The 21,786-nt window shown below is 34.8% G+C and overlaps 1 protein-coding gene across 1 annotated transcript; it reads left to right on the top strand.

Annotated features, from left to right (window-relative positions):
• The first annotated feature begins 6,835 nt into the window (after positions 1-6,835).
• On the top strand, positions 6,836-21,035 carry LOC110096439. The gene is made up of 3 exons (XM_020822394.2): positions 6,836-7,229; positions 10,200-10,327; positions 20,559-21,035. The coding sequence occupies exons 1-3, from the start codon at positions 7,064-7,066 to the stop codon at positions 20,844-20,846; spliced, it is 582 nt and encodes a 193-aa protein (XP_020678053.1). The 5' UTR covers positions 6,836-7,063; the 3' UTR covers positions 20,847-21,035.
• The last annotated feature ends 751 nt before the right edge of the window (positions 21,036-21,786 follow it).

The raw sequence follows: 21,786 nt of genomic DNA, 5'->3' as shown, positions 1-21,786 counted from the left end.
ATTTTCGGGAAACGACGGGATTCTGCAAAACTTTAAATTTGCTTCAAGTTGTAATCTGATCGTCTCGATTTGTCGGACGAATCAGTTTCCCCGTGGTTTTTTCCCTCTTCTGGGTTTTCCACGTAAAAATCATGGTGTACATTTTCTTTTCTGTTTGTGTGCTGAATATTCGTGCAACGCTCGAACGTGAATTTGTAAACTCTACCGCCGCGTATATTCTAGCCCGCTACAATTATTATTTTAAATAAATATCATTAAAAAAGTAAACAAAAATAGAGCAAAAAAAAAAAGTTAAATAGCTATTCAATTAAATAAATAATAAAATTCAAACTAAAAAAATAACTTAACTTAAAATTATTCATTTAAAATAGTAAAGTTAATAAGTCGTTAGTTTTTTTTTAATTGTAGGTTGACATACTGTGGGGCGCGTGTTGCTATTGTCCTACCACAAGACACGTAAATGCCGCGATCTCCATCTCCTTAGCTTCCAGCTTGAATCAATAAGCTTCCTTGAACCCTAATCAAACTTCACATCCAGAGAGGAGTTATCGAACCAGATTCTGCTGATTTTCATGGCGTCGGAGATGATGGGATTTCCTCCTTTTTGGTTGTAGTTAACTGATAAGTTGTGAGAGGGAGAATGGGGCAGGCTCTACGGCGAGCTATGGGTCGGATTCCGAGCTCGGCGAGGACCCGGCCGTCGCCGCGCCCTCCTCAAAATGTTTCCTCTAACCCTGAGCAGGTTTCTCGGTTGCCACATGATGGCGCGGCTGCCACCCGGGAGCGTCTGGACGTTCCTCCGCCGGGTGAATGATTTTTGCTTGCTGTATCTTGTTATCTTAATTTTTTGTTGTGCTGAATTTGAAGACTAACTGACCCTTTTTCCTGTTAACACTTCATCTGGATGATAACTATGGGATTTATGAACTAAATTGACGATGCTTGGAAAGCGATTTATAGGGTGAAGAATATTTTATTTATTCTTTTTTTTTTGCGTCATTAGAAAGCAGTGGCTGATTTTATCTTGGTTATTTGTGATGTTATGATGTTGCTAATGAACTTGAAGTTGCGATTCATACATCTCTTATGTGCTTCGTGGTTTGGAGCTGAGTGTTTTGTTTAATTTAATTTTCCAATGCCTGTATGTTTAATTTTTTTATGGAAAAGATGGTCACAATTAAAATTTTTAATTGTTTATTACCCACTAATTGATGGGCAAACTTACTGTTGTATTTACTAGGAATTTTGGTAGTTAGTTATTTTGTATAATCTTGGAGTTGATAGGAATTTGAGTTGATAAGAATCAAAATGATTACTTACTCTTTACGAAGGAGTAAAATGCTCCCGGACTACTTGTAAAATCCCATTTTTGTAGCTTGACCTTTTAAATAGGGACCTAAATGATTCCACATAATGATTAATTTGATCCCTATTTAAAGAGTCTAATGATCACATTGGTACTTGTATATAGTCGTAGACTATTTTGATCCTTCATTAAAAAGTTAGGGAATCAATTTGATCATTTTCTGTTTTCTCAATTTTTGAGCATTTATTTGGTTGGAATTTGATATTTCCTATGATTGAGCTTGCACATGATTTGTCGATAACTAAGTCCATTGGAAGTTGTTATAAGATTTTAACCTAGAAAACCTACTAAATTTGTTGTACTTTTTCTATTGAGTTTGCACAATTATTTACACAACTGTTAGGCCGGTTCACCCTGAACCAGCCCAGCCGGCCCAACGGCTGGCTCAGGTTTATAGGATGCGGAACATGCTTGCCTCCCTTGCTCTTGCCCGCCCACATGGTTGGCCCCAACTTGCCTAATGGATTTCAAATTCAAAAGGAGGGGGCGGCTAGGTTTTGGGAGGGAGATTAGATTAGGGAAGTTTTTGTATTAAGAGCAAGAGATATTTAGGGAATCATTATGTTTTGATTGGTTCTCAATTAGGTTTTCTTGTCAATTTGGGCTATAGACTCTTTTATCTAGAGATTTGGGAGAGACGATCCTCCTCTCGAATTGAGGATCTCTTGTATCTTATTTTTCTTATTGTTTGGCTTTGATTTTCCTACCGCAATATATTGTTTTGGGCTGTTTTCACCCAGATTTCGCATTATTCTCGCTGTTTTTCATCAATTGGATATAGATTTGCTTGTAAACTCAAGTATTACCATTAGGGTTACTTGCGAACTCAAGTATTTCCTATCAACAACATGTGCATAACTTGTGTGAACTGTGAAGATATTTGCAAGAATTTAACAACTTATTATGATGATTAAAGTTTTCTACTGATGTGAACATTTTCTTTGTGGATTTTAAACCAAGTTATAAGGTAGTGGTGCTCTCGTCTCCAAAAAGGTCTTTACATTAGACTTTTAGTTATTAAATGCAAGAAATGCATGTTCATTTAAAGTTATGCAGATTAAATTTGAAAATTGAAATTTTATGGATCTCTAGCATTAGATTAATCTTGAAAGCATCTGATTTTATTTTAGTTTATGAACCCACAACAAATATCTTGAATTTTTCATAACTTTGATCTCCTCGTAAGTTTATATCCAACATCATGCCAAAATTGCACATTTCTTGTTAATGAAGCTATAGAGATGATGAAATTGTGCCCCAAACTGTTGGTGGATTCCAAATACATCATATGTACTGATGTGAAATACTTCTTTATGATGATTCTTGATTACATTACAACAAGCACGAAGTTTATGTCATGATCTGTTTGGTAATATAAACTCTACATTTGTTAGGCTAAATTTTGCCATATCATGTTGATTAGATGGAGATGTGAGGGTCTCACTCATTAAAGTGTAAAGCTTGTGTGCTATGATAGTTTGATACCTTAATTGTTGGTTTTGTTTTTGCGTTGTGTTTGAATCCCAAGTTTGGCTATTATAGTGACAATGATTTTTCTAGTATTGATCATTTATTATAAATGACCCCGTTTATGGAAGAAAGAAATTGGCAAAACTTAGAAAATATACATTATATAGAGAGAATATTATATGGTTGGATTTGGAAGAACCGAAATGACGTAAGAGTTATTTTTAAGATATTGTTGACCTATTTATTTGATTGAGAGGATCGTAGTCAGATAACGGTAGTCAAAAGCATTCAAAACATTGACATTCATAAAAGAAAAAAATTGAAACATCGTAAACCACTAAGATCCACAAAATAAATCAAAGTCAAAATTGAAAAAAAAAAAGAAAAAAAGAAAAAAGAAGAAGACAATAGGGTTCAACAACAGAGCATACTTTTAGAAAAAAAAAAAAAGATAAATGAAAGAGAGGAAGTCTAACTGAGTTGAATGGGCCACAAAAAAACTTCAACATTAGGAGATAATAATTTTTTTTGAAACGGGAGTATCTATCCTCTATCATTCTAAAGGGAGCGTTTGACGGCGTAACTAATATTTCAGCGGAACCTAGCGAGGCCACTGAACAGTATCGGACCCACACTTGCTTTGCCCCACTGAAGAGGCGAGGCCGTAGTAGAAGGGATTCGAACCCGAGATGGGAGGTTCTCAACCGTGCTCGCCCACTAACCACCCTAAGCCTTAGTGGGTGAGATAATAATCTCAACTGAACTCTAAATGACATCCTGAACACATTAATCATCATCGTCCTCATCGTCTTCATCAACACCTTTCTCTCCTCATAACTCAACTTCTTCAAATTGTACCTGACAAGTAAAAAGAAGAACGCAGTAAATAAAAGTAAATAACAGAACAAACTAAGAAGCTTTTGGTAGCCAATTCCGATTCAAGCCACAAATGAAGGAAGATGTGCTTTAAGCTTGCAGCAGCCAGAACCTTATAGAACTAAGTCATAAATGGAAGATAGTAATTTAAGTTGCGTTTGGAGCAGCTTTAACACAGTTTTGCTTTTCATATAAAAATTAAATTTCTATTTAGCTATTGTTTTCCTGCTATATATATATATAGGAGCTCTTTGTTTCAGCATTATTCTATTCAATGAACTCAATTCTTGCTCTTACGTTTCTTTCTGTTTCCTAGTTCTGCATTAGTTTCTAAACTTGCAGGTTTTCGTGGTATCAGAGCAGGTCTCCTAAGAGCTGTTCTTTGCTGTTATTTCTTCTTCCTTCCCTCCCGTCAGCATGAATCCATCAGTTGATTTTCCCATTGTTCTGTCTACAACAGCAACAGAGGCTGGCTTTTCTCCAGAGAACATGTTATCCCATCTCAACTCAAATTCTTGATGACAAATGTCAATAATATTATTGTCACTCCTCTAACAGCGGATAATCATCCGACCTGGAGATCTCAAGTTCTCAAAATTTTTCGTGCCAATGGCTTCCAAGGCTTATTGGATGGTTCCTGTGTATGTCCAGCACAATATGTTACTAATGCTGCTGGTTTAACCGTGTTAAATTATCAATACACCACTTGGTTGCTGATTGATCAAAATCTCGCTGCTGCCTTGTACTTAGTTATTTCTCCAGTTATTCTACCGTATGTGCTATCTCTTGATCATTGTGCGGATATATGAACTACCCTTGGACGACGTCTTCAATCTACCACTAGATTCTAGATCAGTCAACTTAAAAATTGTGATTCATCATTTCTCTATGAAAGATCAGTCTATGGCACAATATTTACTGGAGATTAAGTCCAAAGTCCATACTCTTGCTATAGTTGGTTCACCACTTGATTTCGAGGACATTATTCACTATATGCTAAATGGACTACCCCGCCTCTTATCAGGCGTTTAAAACTGCTATCAGGACAAACATCAGCCTCTGAATTTAGATGATTTATATACTCCACCATGTAGCGAAGAGTTAAATTTAGCGCATGAAGTTACTCATGATTTACAGACCCTTCAGATTTCTGGCAACACAGTTGCGCTTGCTGCTCCTAGAGGTTGTAGTCGCGATCAATTTCCTCTGAATCGTGGTCGCTCATCACCTTCTACCAAGTCCAATCGGGCTCCTGCTACTCCTCCTCGGATTTGAGTCGGATTTTCATGTCTTGTCAAATATTGATGCCCCTACTCAATGAAGGGTTGCTTTTAGTGAGCATTAAATGCCAAATTTAAGTATGAAAATGGCTAAAGATGCTATAACCCTTTGAGTAGAGAAAGGCTCTAGAGGCAATTCTGTGTACTGCAATATGAATATATTCCCTGCATTCATACGAGATCTCCACCAACACATACTATTACACATGTCTTTCAAATATGTTAAAAAGCTCTACATTATTAATTAACTACAAATAGATAAAAATGTAATCATCCTCTAAAATAAAAGCACGATGTTATTATCACTTAAAAAGAAGACCCAAGGCAATATAGTTCATTAACAATCTTTGGCAAAAAATAAAAAGAAATCTTGAGAGCACCAAAAACATGGTTTCCGGTTGTCGTCCTAACCGACCATCGCCAAACTTTTGCCCAACGACAGAACACCGTTGAACTTTCCCTCAACCACAGGCCATTGCCGGATTTCTGCTTGATCAACAACCGCCGTCAAACTTCTACCCAATTTCTTAAAGTACTGTAATTTTACCATTTCCAAATTAAAAGGACAAATCAAGTTTTATAACTCACTCAAATTTAGTTGAACCATTTCGACTAAGCGTGAATTGTGATTTTTTTTTTTTCATTTTCTAGGGTTTTTCACACAAAAAATTATGGTGTTTTATCTTCTCTGTTTGTGTGCTAAATATCGATGCAACATTTAGACGAAAAACTCACTCACTCTATTGATGCCTTAGAGATTTATAAATTAAAGATATTGAAAGAAATTATTGATATATTCTTAAAAAATTGTCATGATCGGGCACGAATTTCAAGGCAAAAATCAACCCGGAAAACTTCAAAAATTAAATTCGGGAGCACCTGAACTCCGATTTCAGCGAGCTTATAGTCAAACTGAGCGTCTCGGAAATACGAACCCAACGACACCAAATTCAACCCAATCCGAGTCCAAATGAGTCCAAATCAAGGACCTGAAGGGCTTTTGGAAGGTTCAAACCACAATTTGAGTTGCCAAACGGTCTCCAATTTTAAACGAATCTTATACTCGAATCGAACGGTCGACGAACGAATCCAACGAGCCAAGATCGCCGAATTCCGACATCACTAAGGCTTCAAAATGTCCAACAACGGTGCACGATCGTAGGATTCAATATCGGCCGTCCATTCGACCACTCCCTATTCGCCCCGGTCTCACGTCTATTTAAGAGCTATACACTCAGAAAAACTAATAAATTAGCCCTCATTCTTCACAAAGGGGATCAAGTGAAGAGAGAGAAGAAAAGGTAAGAAGAAGAGAAAGGGGAAAGGGGAATAACTCTCCTCCTCGACCACCCCGGAGCTCTTCCCGCGCCTGAACACGCGGAACTCTGCCGGATTTCGGGAAACGAGGATTCTGCAAAACTTGTATAATTTGCTTCAAGTTGTAATTGATCGTCCCGATTTGTGGGACAAATAGTTTCTTGTAATTTATAAAAAACACTAGTGAAACTTTTCAGCTGGGTGCACTCGTGATTTTTCCCTCTTCTGGTTTTCCACGTAAAAATCATGGTGTACATTTTCTTTTCTGTTTGTGTGCTGAATATTCGTGCAACGCTCGAAAGTAATTTTTAAACTCTTACCGCCGCTATATTCTAGCCCGCACAGATTATTTTAAATAAATATCATTAAAAAAGTAAACAGAAAATGAGCAAAAAAAAGTGTTAAATAGCTATTCAATTAAATAAATATAAAATTCAAACTAAAAAAATAACTTAAACTTAAAATTATTCATATTAAATAGTAAAAGTTAATAAGTGTTTAGTTTTTTTTTTTAATTGTAGGTTGACATACTGTGGGGCGCGTGTTGCTATTGTCCTACCACAAGACACGTAAATGCGGCGATCTCCATCTCCTTAGCTTCCAGCTTGAATCAATAAGCTTCCTTGAACCCTAATCAAACATCACATCCACAGAGGAGTTATCGAACCAGATTCTGCTGATTTTCATGGCGTCGGAGATGGTGGGATTTCCTCCTTTTTGATTCTAGTTAACTGATAAGTTGTGAGGAGGGAGAATGGGGCAGGCTCTACGGCGAGCTATGGGTCGGATTCCGAGCTCGGCGAGGACCCGGCCGTCGCCGCGCCCTCCTCAAAATGTTTCCTGTAACCCTGAGCAGGTTCCTCGGTTGCCACATGATGGCGCGGCTGCCATCCGGGAGCGTCTGGACGTTCCTCCGCCGGGTGAATGATTTTTGCTTGCTGTATCTTGTTATCTTAATTTTTTGCTGTGCTGAATTTTAAGACTAACTGACCCTTTTTCCTGTTAACACTTCATCTGGATGATAACTATGGGATTTATGAACTAACTTGACGAGGCTTGGAAAGCGATTTATAGGGTGAAGAATATTTTATTCTTTTTTTTTGCGTCATTAGAAAGAAGTCGCTGATTTATTTGTGATGTTATGATGTTGCTAATGAACTTGAAGTTGCGATTCATACATCTATTATGTGCTTCGTGGTTTGGAGCTGAGTGTTTTGTTTAATTTAATTTTCCAATGCCTGTATGTTTAATTTTTTTATGGAAAAGATGGTCACAATTAACATTTTTAATTGTTTATTACCCACAAATTGATGGGCAAACTTACTGTTGCAGTTAATAGGAATTTTGGTAGTTAGTTATTTTGTATAATCTTGGAGGTGATAAGAATCAAAATGATTACTAACTCTTTACGAATGAGTAAAATGCTCCGGGACTATTTTTAAAATCCCATTTTTGTAGCTTGACCTTTTAAATAGGGACCTAAATGATTCAACATAATGATTAATTTGATCCCTATTTAAAGAGTCTAATGATCACATTAGTACTTTAATATAGTCGGAGACTATTTTGATCATTCATTAAAAAGTTAGGGAACCAATTTGGTCATTTTCTATTTTCTCAATGTTTGAGCATGTATTTGGTTGGAATTTGATATTTCCTATGATTGAGCTTGCACATGATTTGTCGATAACTAAGTCCATTGGAAGTTGTTATAAGATTTTAACCTAGAAAACCTACTAAATTTGTTGTACTTCTTCTATCGAGTTTGCACAATTATTTACACAACTGTTAGGCCGGTTCACCCTGAACCGGCCCAGCCGGCCCAACGACTGGCTCGGATTTATAGGATGCAGAACATGCCCACCTCCCTTGCTCTTGCCTGCCCACATGGTGGGCCCCAACTTGCCTAATGGATTTCAAATTCAAAAGGAGGGGGCGGCTAGGTCTTGGGAGGGAGATTAGATTAGGGAAGTGTTTGTATTAAGAGCAAGATGTTTAGGGAATGATTATGTTTTGATTGGTTCTCAATTAGGGTTTCTTGTCGACTTGGGCTCTAGACTCTTTTATCTAGAGATTTGGGAGAGACGATCCTCCTCTCGAATTGAGGATCTCTTGTATCTTGTTTTTCTTATTGTTGGATTTGATTTTCCTACTGCAATATATTGTTTTGGGCTGTTTTCACCCAGATTTCACATCATTCTCACTGTTTTTCATCAATTGGAGATAGATTTGCTTGCGAACTCAAGTATTACCCTTAGGATTACTTGCGAACTCAAGTATTTCCTATCAACAACATGTGCATAACTTGTGTGAACTGTGAAGATATTTGCAAGAATTTAACAACTTATTATGATGATTAAAGTTTTCTACTGATGCAAACATTTTCTTTGTGGATTTTAAACCAAGTTATAAGGTAGTGGTGCTCTTGACTCCAAAAAGGTTTTTACATTAGACTTTAAGTTATTAAATGCAAGAAATGCATGGTCATTTAAAGTTATGCAGCTTAAATTTGAAAATTGAAATTTTATGGATCTCTAGCATTAGATTAATCTTGAAAGCATCTGATTTTATTTTAGTTTATGAACCCACAACAAATATCTTGAATTTTTCATAACATTGATCTCCTCGTAAGTTTATATCCAACATCATGCCACAATTGCACATTTCTTGTTCATGAAGCTATAGAGATGATGAAATTGTGCCCCAAACTGTTGGTGGAATTTCAAATACATCATATGTACTGATGTGAAATACTTGTTTATGATGATTCTTGATTGCATCACAACAAGCACGAAGTTTATGTCATGATCTGTTTGGTAATATAAAACTCTACATTTGTTAGGCTAAATTTTGCCATATCATGTTGATTAGATGGAGATGTGAGGGTCTCACTCATTAAAGTGTAAAGCTTGTGTGCTATGATAGTTTGATACCTTAATTGTTGGTTTTGTTTTTGCGTTGTGTTTGAATCCCAAGTTTGGCTATTATAGTGACTTGCAATATTTATCATGGTTTCAAATCTTGTAGCAACTTGCATGTTTATCCAAAGGGCTAGATGATGCCTGCGTTTACCGAGAACCGTGACTTCACCTATTTCATTAGAGTTTTTATTTTTACATATAAATATAATAATTTGGGGTATGAAAAAAAATATATTTTTTAATTTAATATAATTTTTAGGTTACTTTTAATCTTATGTGTTTGGTTGTATGTGAATGCTTTTGAGTACCATGTAAAGACAATTATCAATAATATCAAGGGTATGTCTTCTCCTTGTACTGGTCGAAGGCTTTTGAACTTTCTATGCTTAGTGATGTCTCGTGTTGTTCCCTTCTCTTCTACATAATTTGATATTAGTTTTTGGGAACTTGCTTGGTTTTAGGAATATTTGTTAAAACTTTGTCTCTATTTTTGGCGATGTTAACCTCAATAATCTAGTGATTTTTTATGGCTTTCAAATTTTTTTGAATTTCTTTGATTTTATTGATCATTAAATTATTATCTGGACAGATTTCTCATATTTTATTGTTTACATTACAAGGGAATGAATTATATTTTTATTGGGGGTCATTGGAACTACAGATTCCTAAAATTGTTTCTTGTGTTTCATAAATTGAATCAATTTGATGATAGAATCTGTACACCCTAAAATTATTTGCTCAATAGCCATATAATTGATTGGTGTGGCAACATTGTTAGGACGTAAAGACCATGACAAAATATTTTTATCACCACAGTTCTCTGTTTAATTCATGAAGTTCATGAAGGTCAACCTCTACCGACATCAATTTACAAGCAACCTTCTGTTCAATGATTCTGCTAATATGCATGAGCTCTAATTATTACATCATATTCTTTTTGCTTAAATTATAATGCCTTTAATGTTTCAGAGTATATCTCAGAGACAAAAATTGAAAGCAATATTCTTGAAGAACGTGATCCAGAATATGATGCCATGCTTAAAAAGATGGCTGGAACAATCAGATCAAAACCCGGAGGAAAGCTAGAAATGGGTGAGGTGAGTAAGTAAAATTTTGTTTATTAAGCATTGACAGAATAAGGTATGAAATGCAAAAATACCTCAGTTTATTAAATTGTTTATCAATATAATCCTATGGAAACACAAAATCATGAATATCATCACAAAATTATACATAACATACATTTACGTGCTTCCATAGTGAGCAAAAAATAGAAAAGTGAAATAAATGAAGCAACTTCTTATAAAATAGCTAATATGCCATTTTTGCATGTGGAGAACATATCGACCATAAAGTGACGAGGGGCTATAGGCCTATAGCACTTTATGATCGGAACTATAGCTGTTCCATTACTAGGACTGGATCAGTCCCCTGTTAGTATTTTTTGTTTCCAGGTATTGATGGGTTTCCATGGGCTATTGCAGTACTACGCCAGCGATATTGCCATATGAGCATTTCTACTGGCTTGCATGTTACCTTCAACTCACTGGACTTGATTTTTTCTATTATCTAGTCCTGCAACTTGTGGATTTCTGTTTTATGAGATTTGCCTTTCCGATCTGGCTCATGTTCAAACAATTTATCTCGTATGATTTAACTTTGAATTTTAATCTGATTAAGATTTAATTTGATAGTTATTTGGAATTACGTAGTGCTAATCTAGTGCCAAGCATAGTAACTAAGCTAGGTATCAGGGGCCTATAACTTTGATCAAAGATTTTTTTTTTTTAAACCTTTAATCTTGTGCGTGCAAGCCTGATGTGTGATTCCCTTAATCTTGGAATGGTAAGAGACTATCTAATTTTAGGGGTAATCGTCTCTTTTTACTAGTCTAAATTGCTTACTTGGTGAATTATTTTATTGGCCTGATTTCTTCTAGCTTGTTATTGTCTTATTAGTATTTTTATTTTGCTTTAATGCAGCCTAAAAGAAATCCTAATTTTGATGAATAAATTGCAATTACTCGCTGTTTTTGCTTGGTTTACATTTCTCATCAATTTATGTGGATTTATTCTATCATCGTATTATGTCCTGGGTTCTAATTCTTGTATTTAATTGTTTGCATTTTAGAAAAGCAAGTTGTTATATATTTAGTTGTCTGTGAGATGCAAATATTTAATTCTTTTGTTATCTTCATACGAACATCAGTTTAATTGCATTAGAAAATCATAATCCTAAATCATCCCACATCATAAATTTCAAATCTCATTTTTAATTGTTTAAAACTTGCATCTAACCTTTTAAAACTACTGAATTGGACGTGCATGGCAAACTATCCTTGTGCATGCAAGTTTCTTAAACATAGTACCTCCAGTATCATTGTTTAATCTGTGGGCTTCGAAAATTCATGCCCCGACCTCCCCTCTCCCCTCTTTTGGGAGAGTTTTAATGATGTTTCGGGTCTAATTTGTAGAAGACAGATTGATTGTGGCATAAAGCAGTACCCAGAGATTTCGCTCTCATTTTATGATGACTTTGTAATTTGGTTCTAGGTTTCCCATAGGGGCAATGATAAGGGAGCACTTTCGATTAAGGCTAGTCATTTAATAGGTATGAAATACCTAGCATATAGTAGCAACATATGAAGTTTTTAGAATTATAACATTTATTATTTTTGTGCTTAATGCGAACAGTGGGGGAATGATGACGAACCCGATTAAGATCCCATGGTTCCATCGTATCGGGCCGTCATGGTCCCTAGTATACTTAGTTAGAGGAGGTAGTCGACCTAACTTGACCTAAGGATTCTTGTCAGCAACCATGAGTTGCTTCGTTTAAGGGTACCTTGTAGATTTGGGATGGATGCTTATTTAAGGAGACAAAATTTTGTCAACTTTAGCTAACAGAAAGCTTTATGCCTTATTGAGTACACCCTATGATTTATTACTCAAGAGGCTTTTAACCACGGGGAACATACAGACTTTTACTGTAACTGTGATACAGTGGTGCTATTTTGCAGCAAAACCACCTGGTCAGAGGGCATATGCCACGTCCCCGCTGGCGAAAAATCATTTAAGAATGAATCACAGTGATACATTCACATTGTGAACTGAAGTTATTCTTAAATTTATCATCTTTAACAAACGTTGTGGATGATCGATGAATTTTTGTTTTAAATTTTAAATAGTAAATTTTATTTAAATATTTGTATATTAAAAAAATTGAGTTTTTCTATTTTATCAAAATTTTGTTCCAAATATGATTTATTTTTTAAATTTGGGGGCATTTTAAATATTTGAGGTCTTCTCTGGTTGAGATTAATTTTTAATACTGTCATCATCAGAGTGTTAATTTAGCCACTTAAAAATATTTGCATTTCATAAGCATTTGGAGGCATTTGAAGGTCTAGATTTCCCTCCGGTTGATATAAACATTCAATACGGCTATCATTAGGAATTTAAATAGCTTGTATATTTGTTATTTAAACCATATCAATTCTATCTACATGCTCTACATGCTTACAGAAGATTGGGTTTAGTATCGATTTTATCCTTTTAGTAGTGAACATTTCTTTTAATAGATCTTGAAGATCTAATATGAACTTATAAAATCAAATACTCCGATTGGCACCATGACCTTGTATTTATTAGTAGTTCAAGTTGTGTCAACTCCTGTCTATTCGAACATGAGGATTAGATTTAAACTTAGGTTCACTTTTGACCAACACAACATTCTCAGATTTTATATTTATCTGCTTAGTGCATTTTGTCAAAGCATATGCGGGTTTTTTAAAATGCTTAGTATTTTAATATGCACACTTCTCGAGGTATTGACTCGCTTCTCATAGCAATTGCACTCTTCTCAAGGTAGTCGCTTGTTTTCAAAGGCTGCTACACACATCTAAAGGCATCGACACCCTACTCGATGCTTAATATTGAAATTTAGAAAATTCTATTTGAACGCAGGAGGGGGGGGGGGGTGCATTTTAAAAACTCAAATTTGATTATTTGTGTAGGTGATTGTCATTCGGATATGCATAAAATTTCATTTAGGGCCTACAAACGCCTTATGCTGCTTGTAAACGTGTTGCAGATCTGGTGGCGTTTGAATTTCACAAACTTATTGAAGTGTTTGAACACTTATCAATATGATTGCACACTTATTGATGTGACGGTGTGCAGCTCGAAGCAATATAGTTATTGAAATCATGGTGCACGTTTCTAAATGATAATACTTTCTGGAGGGTCGGTACATGCCTATTTTTTTTAGAACATTACCAACAATATACTTCTCAAGATAGGGACCTTTTAGAAGTTGAAAGCATGCCTAAAACTAATAGTGTGCTTTTCAAAATGTTAATAAATTTCTCAAAGTCGAATCATATTTATTGAAATAATTATGCACTTGTCGAATTATTAATTGAGGCAATAGTGTATTTTTAGATTCGACAATATATCAAATTATATTCTTTCTTTGTCTTTTTATTGATTTGGACCTGTCACATCAACTCTAACACTCATGCACCAAGTTATTTCATAATATTCAGACAATCTGTTGTACAAAATCTTGGGACCTGTCACATCAACTCAAATATGATTATTTGTGTAGGTGATTGTCATTCGGGTATGCATAAAATTTCATTTAGGGATCTACAAACGCCTTATGTCTGCTTGTAAACGTGTTACAAATCTGGTGGTGTTTGAATTTCACAAACTTATTGAAGTGTTTGCACACTTATCAATATGATTGCACACTTATTGATGTGACGGTGTGCAGCTCGAAGGAATATAGTTATTGAAATCATGGCGCACGTTTCTAAATGATAATACTTTCTGGAGGTCGGTACTTGCCTTTTTTTAGAACATTATCAACAATATGCTTCTCAAGATAGGGACCTTTTAGAAGTTGAAAGCATGCCTAAAATCTAATAGTGTGCTTTTCAAGTGTTAATAAATTTCTCAAAGTTGAATCATATTTATTGAAATAATTATGCACTTGTCGAATTATTAATTGAGGCAATAGTGTATTTTTAGATTTGACAATATATTAAATTATATTCTTTCTTTGTCTTTCTATTGATTTGGACCTTTCACTTCAACTCTAACACTCATGCACCAAGTTATTTCATAATATTCAGACAATCTGTTGTACAAAATCTTGGGACATGTCACATCAACTCAAATATGATTATTTGTGTAGGTGATTGTCATTCAGATATGCATAAAATTTCATTTAGGGATCTACAAACGCCTTATGTCTGCTTATAAACGTGCTGCAGATCTGGTGGCATTTGAATTTCACAAACTTATTGAAGTGTTTGAACACTTATCAATATGATTGCACACTTATTGATGTGACGGTGTGCAGCTCGAAGCAATATAGTTATTGAAATCATGGTGCACGTTTCTAAATGATAATACTTTCTGGAGGGTCGGTACATGCCTATTTTTTTTAGAACATTACCAACAATATGCTTCTCAAGATAGGGACCTTTTAGAAGTTGAAAGCATGCCTAAAAACTAATAGTGTGCTTTTCAAAATGTTAATAAATTTCTCAAAGTCGAATCATATTTATTGAAATAATTATGCACTTGTCGAATTATTAATTGAGGCAATAGTGTATTTTTAGATTCGACAATATATCAAATTATATTCTTTCTTTGTCTTTCTATTGATTTGGGCCTGTCACATCAACTCTAACACTCATGCAACAAGTTATTTCATAATATTTAGATAATCTTTTGTACAAAACCTTAGGACCTATCACATCAACTCAAATATGATTATTTGTGTAAGTGATTGTCATTCGGATATGCATAAAATTTCATTTAGGGACCTACAAATGCCTTATGTCTGTTTGTAAACATGTTGCAGATCTGGTGGCGTTTGAATTTTACAAACTTATTGAAGTGTTTGCACATTTATCAATATGATTGCACACTTATTGATGTGACGGTGTGCAACTCGAAGGAATATAGTTATTGAAATCATGGTGCACGTTTCTAAATGATAATACTTTCTGGAGGTCGGTACATACCTATTTTTTTAGAACATTACCAACATTATGCTTCTCAAGATAGGGACCTTTTAGAAGTTGAAAGCATGCCTAAGAACTAATAGTGTGCTTTTCAAAATATTAATAAATTTCTCAAAGTCGAATTATATTTATTGAAATAATTATGCACTTTTCGAATTATTAATTGAGGCAATAGTGTATTTTTAGATTTGACAATATATCAAATTATATTCTTTCTTTGTCTTTCTATTGATTTGGACTTGTCCCATCAACTCTAACACATGCACCAAGCTATTTCATAATATTCAGACAATCTGTTGTACAAAATCTTGAAATTGGACTCTTCATAGATCTATAGAGTATGCCACTCGGTATCCCAAGGTTTTGATTCATTTTTAAATCCCCATTTTACATGTGGTTCCTTGGAATTGGTGTTATGAGAACAAATAGATGGGTCTTCTGAAGGCAATAACATGCCTTGTCATTTCCATCAACTACATGTAGCAAGTTCCAAATACGATTATTTGTGTAGGTGATTGTCATTCAGATATGCATAAAATTTCATTTAGGGACCTACAAAAGCCTTCTGTCTGCTTGTAAACGTGTTGCAGATCTGGTGGCATTTGAATTTCACAAACTTATTGAAGTGTTTGCACACTTATCAATATGATTGCACACTTATTGATGTGACGGTGTGCAGCTCGAAGGAATATAGTTATTGAAATCATGGTGCAAGTTTCTAAATGATAATACTTTCTCGAGGTCGGTCCATGCCTATTTTTTTTAGAACATTACCAACAATATGCTTCTCAAGATAGGGACTTTTAGAAGTTGAAAGCATGCCTAAAAAATAATACTGTGCTTTTCAAAATGTTAATAAATTTCTCAAAGTCGAATCATATTTATTGAAATAATTATTCACTTGTCGAATTATTAATTGAGGCAATAGTGTATTTTTAGATTCGAGATATCAAATTATATTTTTTTCTCTGTCTTTCTATTGATTTGGACCTGTCCCATCAACTCTAACACTCATGCACCAAGTTATTTCATAATATTCAGACAATCTGTTGTACAAAATCTTGAAATTGGACTCTTCATAGATCTATAGAGTATGCCACTCAGTATCCCAAGGTTTTGATTCATTTTTAAATTCCCATTTTACATGTGGTTCCTTGGAATTGGTGTTATGAGAACAAATTGATGGGTCTTCTGAAGGCAATAACATGCCTTATTTCCATCAACTACATGTAGCAAGTTCCATCCTTGACCATGGCAATATCTTGACTATAAAGTTACTCAAGAAACTTAGAAGCTTGAACCCCTCTTTCTCAACTAAATTATTGATTTCATAAGATGCTTGATCTGACCTTCTCAGACTAAAAGAGGATTTCAAAATAGAGGATGAAAATTTTCTTAGCCCACTAAAAAAGAACTTGGATTGCTTTAAACTGAGCCGATTCTCTATACGATTCACATTAAAACTATTAAACTTATATGACAACGGATGATTGAGAAGAAATAGCAATTCCATGTCTTGTAAAAATATCGATCCATATTTTTTAATGCAATTCAATTTATGTAATTTAATTTTAAGAAAATTTATGTAATTCAATTTTAATTTCTTAAAATTAAATTCAGATTTTAGATTGCCTCAAATTATTCTATTCATTAAAATTTTTGGCAGCCTTCCGGCGTCTCCCCCGCGTAGGGGGCATCTACGGAGATTCTAGGCTTGCCCACCACGCCAAGAAAGGTGTGAATGGTCGGTATCGGGTGACACTGCGGCTGCATTTCTTCAATCCCACAATGCCAAGAAATGCGTGTATGAGTTTTCAAAGGTACCTGTTTGAAAACACAGTCGTTTCTTGACAGCACTGAGGCACGTACAGGTACTTATAGTTTGCACTGTGTGCTAAGAAAGGCATGTATATTCTCGCCCGCCTCGTCGCAAGCATCACGACGAGCTTTCTCCCACCGTGCTAAGAAAATTTGAATAATTTCATCCCGGTCGAGACACTTCAATCTTCATTATGAGCGAAGTCTTGTCTACCAATGATTATCAATAATCGTCTCCTTTGCTTGCATTGACCATGTCACACATATAGAGGTCAACATAATCAAACATCCTAGGGCAACCAAGGTTTTAAAAGGCAAAATCGGGAATCGAGGCGTTTTTAATTTCGGTCGTGAGGTGGCTGTTACAGTCAACATGATGGATGAATTTTTGCTTTAAGTTTTAAATAGTAAATTTTATTTAAATATTTGTATATTATAAAATTTGAGTTTTTCTATTTTATCAAAATTTTGTTCCAAATATGATTTATTTTTTAAATTTGGGGGCATTTTAAATATTTGAGGTCTCCTCCGGTTCAGATTAGCTTTTAATACTGTCATCGTCTTGGTGTTATTGTAGCCACTTTAAAATATTTGCATTTCATAAGCATTTGGAGGCATCTGAAGGTCTAGATTTCCCTCTAGTTGATATAAACATTCAATATAGCTATCATTAGGAATTTAAATAGCTTTTATATTTGTTATTTAAACCATATCAATTCTATCTACATGCTCTGCATGCTTACAGAAGATTTGGTTTAGTATTGATTTTATCCTTTTATTAGTGAACATTTCTTTTAATAGACCTTGAATATCTAATATGAACTTATAAAATCAAATACTTCGGTCGGCACCATGACCTTGTATTTATTAGTAGTTAAAGTTGTGTCAACTCCTGTCTATTCGAACATGAGGATTAGATTTGAACTTAGGTTCACTTTTGACCAACACAACATTCGCAGACTTTATATTTATTTGCTTAGTGCATTTTGTCAAAGCATATGCGGGGTTTTTAAAATGCTTAGTATTTTAATATGCACGCTTCTCAAGGTATTGACTCGCTTCTCATAGAAATTGCACTCTTCTCAAGGAAGTCGCTTGTTTTCCAAGGCTGCTACACACATCTAGAGGCATCGACACCTTACTCGATGCTTCATATTGAAATTTAGAAAATTTTATTTGAATGCAGGAGGGGGGTTGGGGGGGGGTGGCATTTTAAATACTCAAATATGATTATTTGTGTAGGTGATTGTCATTCGGATATGCATAAAATTTCATTTAGGGACCTACAAACGCCTTATGTATGCTTGTAAACGTGTTGCAAATCTGGTGGCGTTTGAATTTCACAAACTTATTGAATTGTATGCACACTTATCAATATGATTGCACACTTATTGATGTGACGTTGTGAAGCTCTAAGGAATATAGTTATTGAAATCATGGTGCACGTTTCTAAATGATAATACTTTCTGGAGGTCAGTACATGCCTATTTTTTTAGAACATTATCAACAATATGCTTCTCAAGATAGGGATCTTTTAGAAGTTGAAAGTATGCCTAAAAACTAATAGTGTGCTTTTCAAAATGTTAATAAATTTCTCAAAGTTTAATTATATTTATTGAAATAGTTATGCACTTGTCGAACTATTAATTGAGGCAATAGTGTATTTTTAGATTCTACAATATATCAAATTATATTCTTTCTTTGTCTTTCTATTGATTTGGACTTGTCACATCAACTCTAACACTCATGCACCAAGTTATTTCATAATATTAAGACAATCTGTTGTACAAAATCTTGAAATTGGTCTCTTCATAGATCTATAGAGTATGCCACTCAGTATCCCAAGGTTTTGATTCATTTGTAAATCCCCATTTTACATGTGGTTCTTTGGAATTTGTGTTATGAGAACAAATAGATGGGTCTTCTGAAGGCAATAACATGCCTTGTCATTTCCATCAACTACATGTAGCAAGTTCCATCCTTGACCATGGCAATATCTTGACTATAAAGTTCCTCAAGATAACATAGAAGCTTGAACCCCTCTTTCTCAACTAAATTATTGATTTCATAAGATGCTTGATCTGATCTTCTCAGACTAAAAGAGGATTTCAAAATAGAGGATGAAAATTTTCTTTGCCCACTAAAAAAGAACTTGCATTGCTTTAAACTAAGCCGATTCTCTATACGATTCACATTAAAACTATTAAACTTATATGGCAACGGATGACTGAGAAGAAATAGCAATTCCATTTCTTGTAAAAATATCAGTCCATAATGGCATAATCAATATATTTTTTAATGCAATTCAATTTATGTAATTTAATTTTAAGAAAATTATGTAATTTAAATTTAATTTCTTAAAATTAAATTCAAATTTCATATTGCCTCAAATATATTCAATAAAATTTTAGGCAGCATCCCGCCATCTCCCCCGCGTAGGGGGCATCTACAAAGATTCTAGGCCTGCCCACTACGCCAAGAAAGGCGTGTATGGTCGGCGTCGGGTGACTTCGCGGCCGTATTTATTCAATCCCACAATGACAAGAAAGGCATGTATGAGTCTTCGAATGTGCCTGTTTGAAAACACAGATGTTTTCCTGACGGCACTGAGGCGCGTACGAGTACTTATATTTTGCCCTGCCGTGCTAAGAAAGGCATGTATATTCTCGCCCGCCTCGTCGCAAGCGTCGTAGCGAGCTTCCTCCCACTGTGTTAAGAAAATTTGAATAATTTCATCCTAGTCGAGACACTTCAATTTTCATTCTGAGCGATGTCTTGTCTACCAACGATAATCAATTGTCGTCTCCTTTGCTTGCATTGACCATGCCACATATATAAAGGTCAACACAGTCAAACATCCTAGGGCAACACATTAATATGACTTTGGTTTTGCAGGGTATATCGTTCATGGTATTTTGTGTATACTTATAGTTTGCACTTCCCTAGACTCATGTTTCTGAACTTTTAAAATGTTATGATTTCTCTGAGTTTGTTCAAGATTTTATTTGACCGTTAGTTAAAGACATTTTCTCATTTAGTTCTAACCTTTGATTCGGAACATGTATATTTGTGTTAGACTCTTATTATATTATTTTTTAATGCAGTTCTTAGATCTTAGCCAACATAAAGCATAACAATATACACACATATATACATATACACACACAATTGAAGATGTTTCTTTTTGTATTTCACTCATTCAGATTAAGAGCGCAAAATATGTATTCAAGCTCAGCTTGCCTAACAAATAATCGAGCTTCTAAGGGGGGCCTAGCATGAGCTCTTCACAACTGATAAGCTTTTTCTATGTCCCTATTAAAACCAATAACACGAGTTTTTCTTCTAATTAGAGTACCCTGATCTTCAAACCTTTATTGACAACTAGATTGTTCAAGGATCTCTTTCTTCCAGATCAATCACTGTACCCAATTATATTTTCCTTGCTCTGCTGATCTCTCTTTCCTAAACTGCAGGCTTTCATTGTTCAAAAGTATAAAAGACCTCTGCCCAAAATCCGCAGCTCGGTAGGAGAATCTGGGAGAGATGGTCAGAAGCCCTTGCTCCCAGGAACCCTAACTATTGCCCAGTTGCAGGAAATTATGCTTCTGCATCAGGGAAAATCTGGTGACCACAAGGGTCCAATGGATATTCAAAATATAGCAAAAAAATTTGGAGTTGATTCTGTCCAGGTGGAGCAAATACTTCAGTTCATATCTTTGCCACCAGAACAAGATAAAAGTGATAAAAATAAATCAAACTGATGCTGATGATACACTATCATGTTTTGAGTTTTGAGATTTCAGTACAGGTCTTTAGCTCAATATCTCTATCAATCACAAGGTCAGTTTATCTTCTGCAATCATTTTGATTGAAAGTAGAGGAAGTAATAGCCTGGAATAATAGTAAGTTTTGAAAGTTGGGTGAAAAAAAAAAGCAGAGGATTGAGAAAATTTTCTTGTTTGGATTCTTTTACTTATTTCAATGTTTTACGTTTTTAAAAAGAAGTTATTTAGTTGAAATATACTATCCCATCGGGCTTAGCTAGGTTGGTGGACGAGCGTAGTTGATAACCCCCCAACTCATGTTCGATTTTTCTCTCAAGATGCGGGACTTCTTAAGTGGGTAGAAAATAAGTTCGTGGTCCGGCACCTGTGGGGTTGATTGCCGCTAGGCCCGTCAAGGGATTAGTTACTCGGTCAAGCGCCTCCTTTAGGGGGTGGCAGCGGTAGATACCCCGTTCCAAACAAAAAAAAAGTTTGAAATATGCTTTCCATTCTAAAAAGTTTGAACATAATTCATTGGATGCTCTCACTTATTTTTAGAAACAATTAAGTTTGGTGAAAATGAAATTTTATAGAGATTATGGTTCGTTTGATTCAGCTGTAGCTGAAATTGGTTATACAGTTATTGAGAGGATAATAGAGTTTTTGGAAGTTATTTTGATTTTATATCCTTTTTAAAAAAAGTTGATAGCCTTTTTTTGAACCAAGCATATTGTGAAAACCCTAAAAAGCACAATAAAAAATAGTAAAATTTACATACATACCACTTTATTTTATGCTATTTATAATCTAACACTCAAAACATTAATATTACATGTCTATCATTCATGTACAACTTTAATATTAAATATACCACTCCTATAATTCATTTATATCATTCATACAATCCTATAAACTTTAATATTTCATTTATAGCTAA

The sequence above is a fragment of the Dendrobium catenatum genome, unplaced genomic scaffold (assembly GCF_001605985.2).
Source record: "Dendrobium catenatum unplaced genomic scaffold, ASM160598v2 fragScaff_scaffold_761, whole genome shotgun sequence".
Classification (NCBI taxonomy): Eukaryota; Viridiplantae; Streptophyta; class Magnoliopsida; order Asparagales; family Orchidaceae; genus Dendrobium; species Dendrobium catenatum.
The sequence above is the reverse complement of the archived record's forward strand: the minus strand, read 5'-3'. Positions and strand labels throughout refer to the sequence as shown.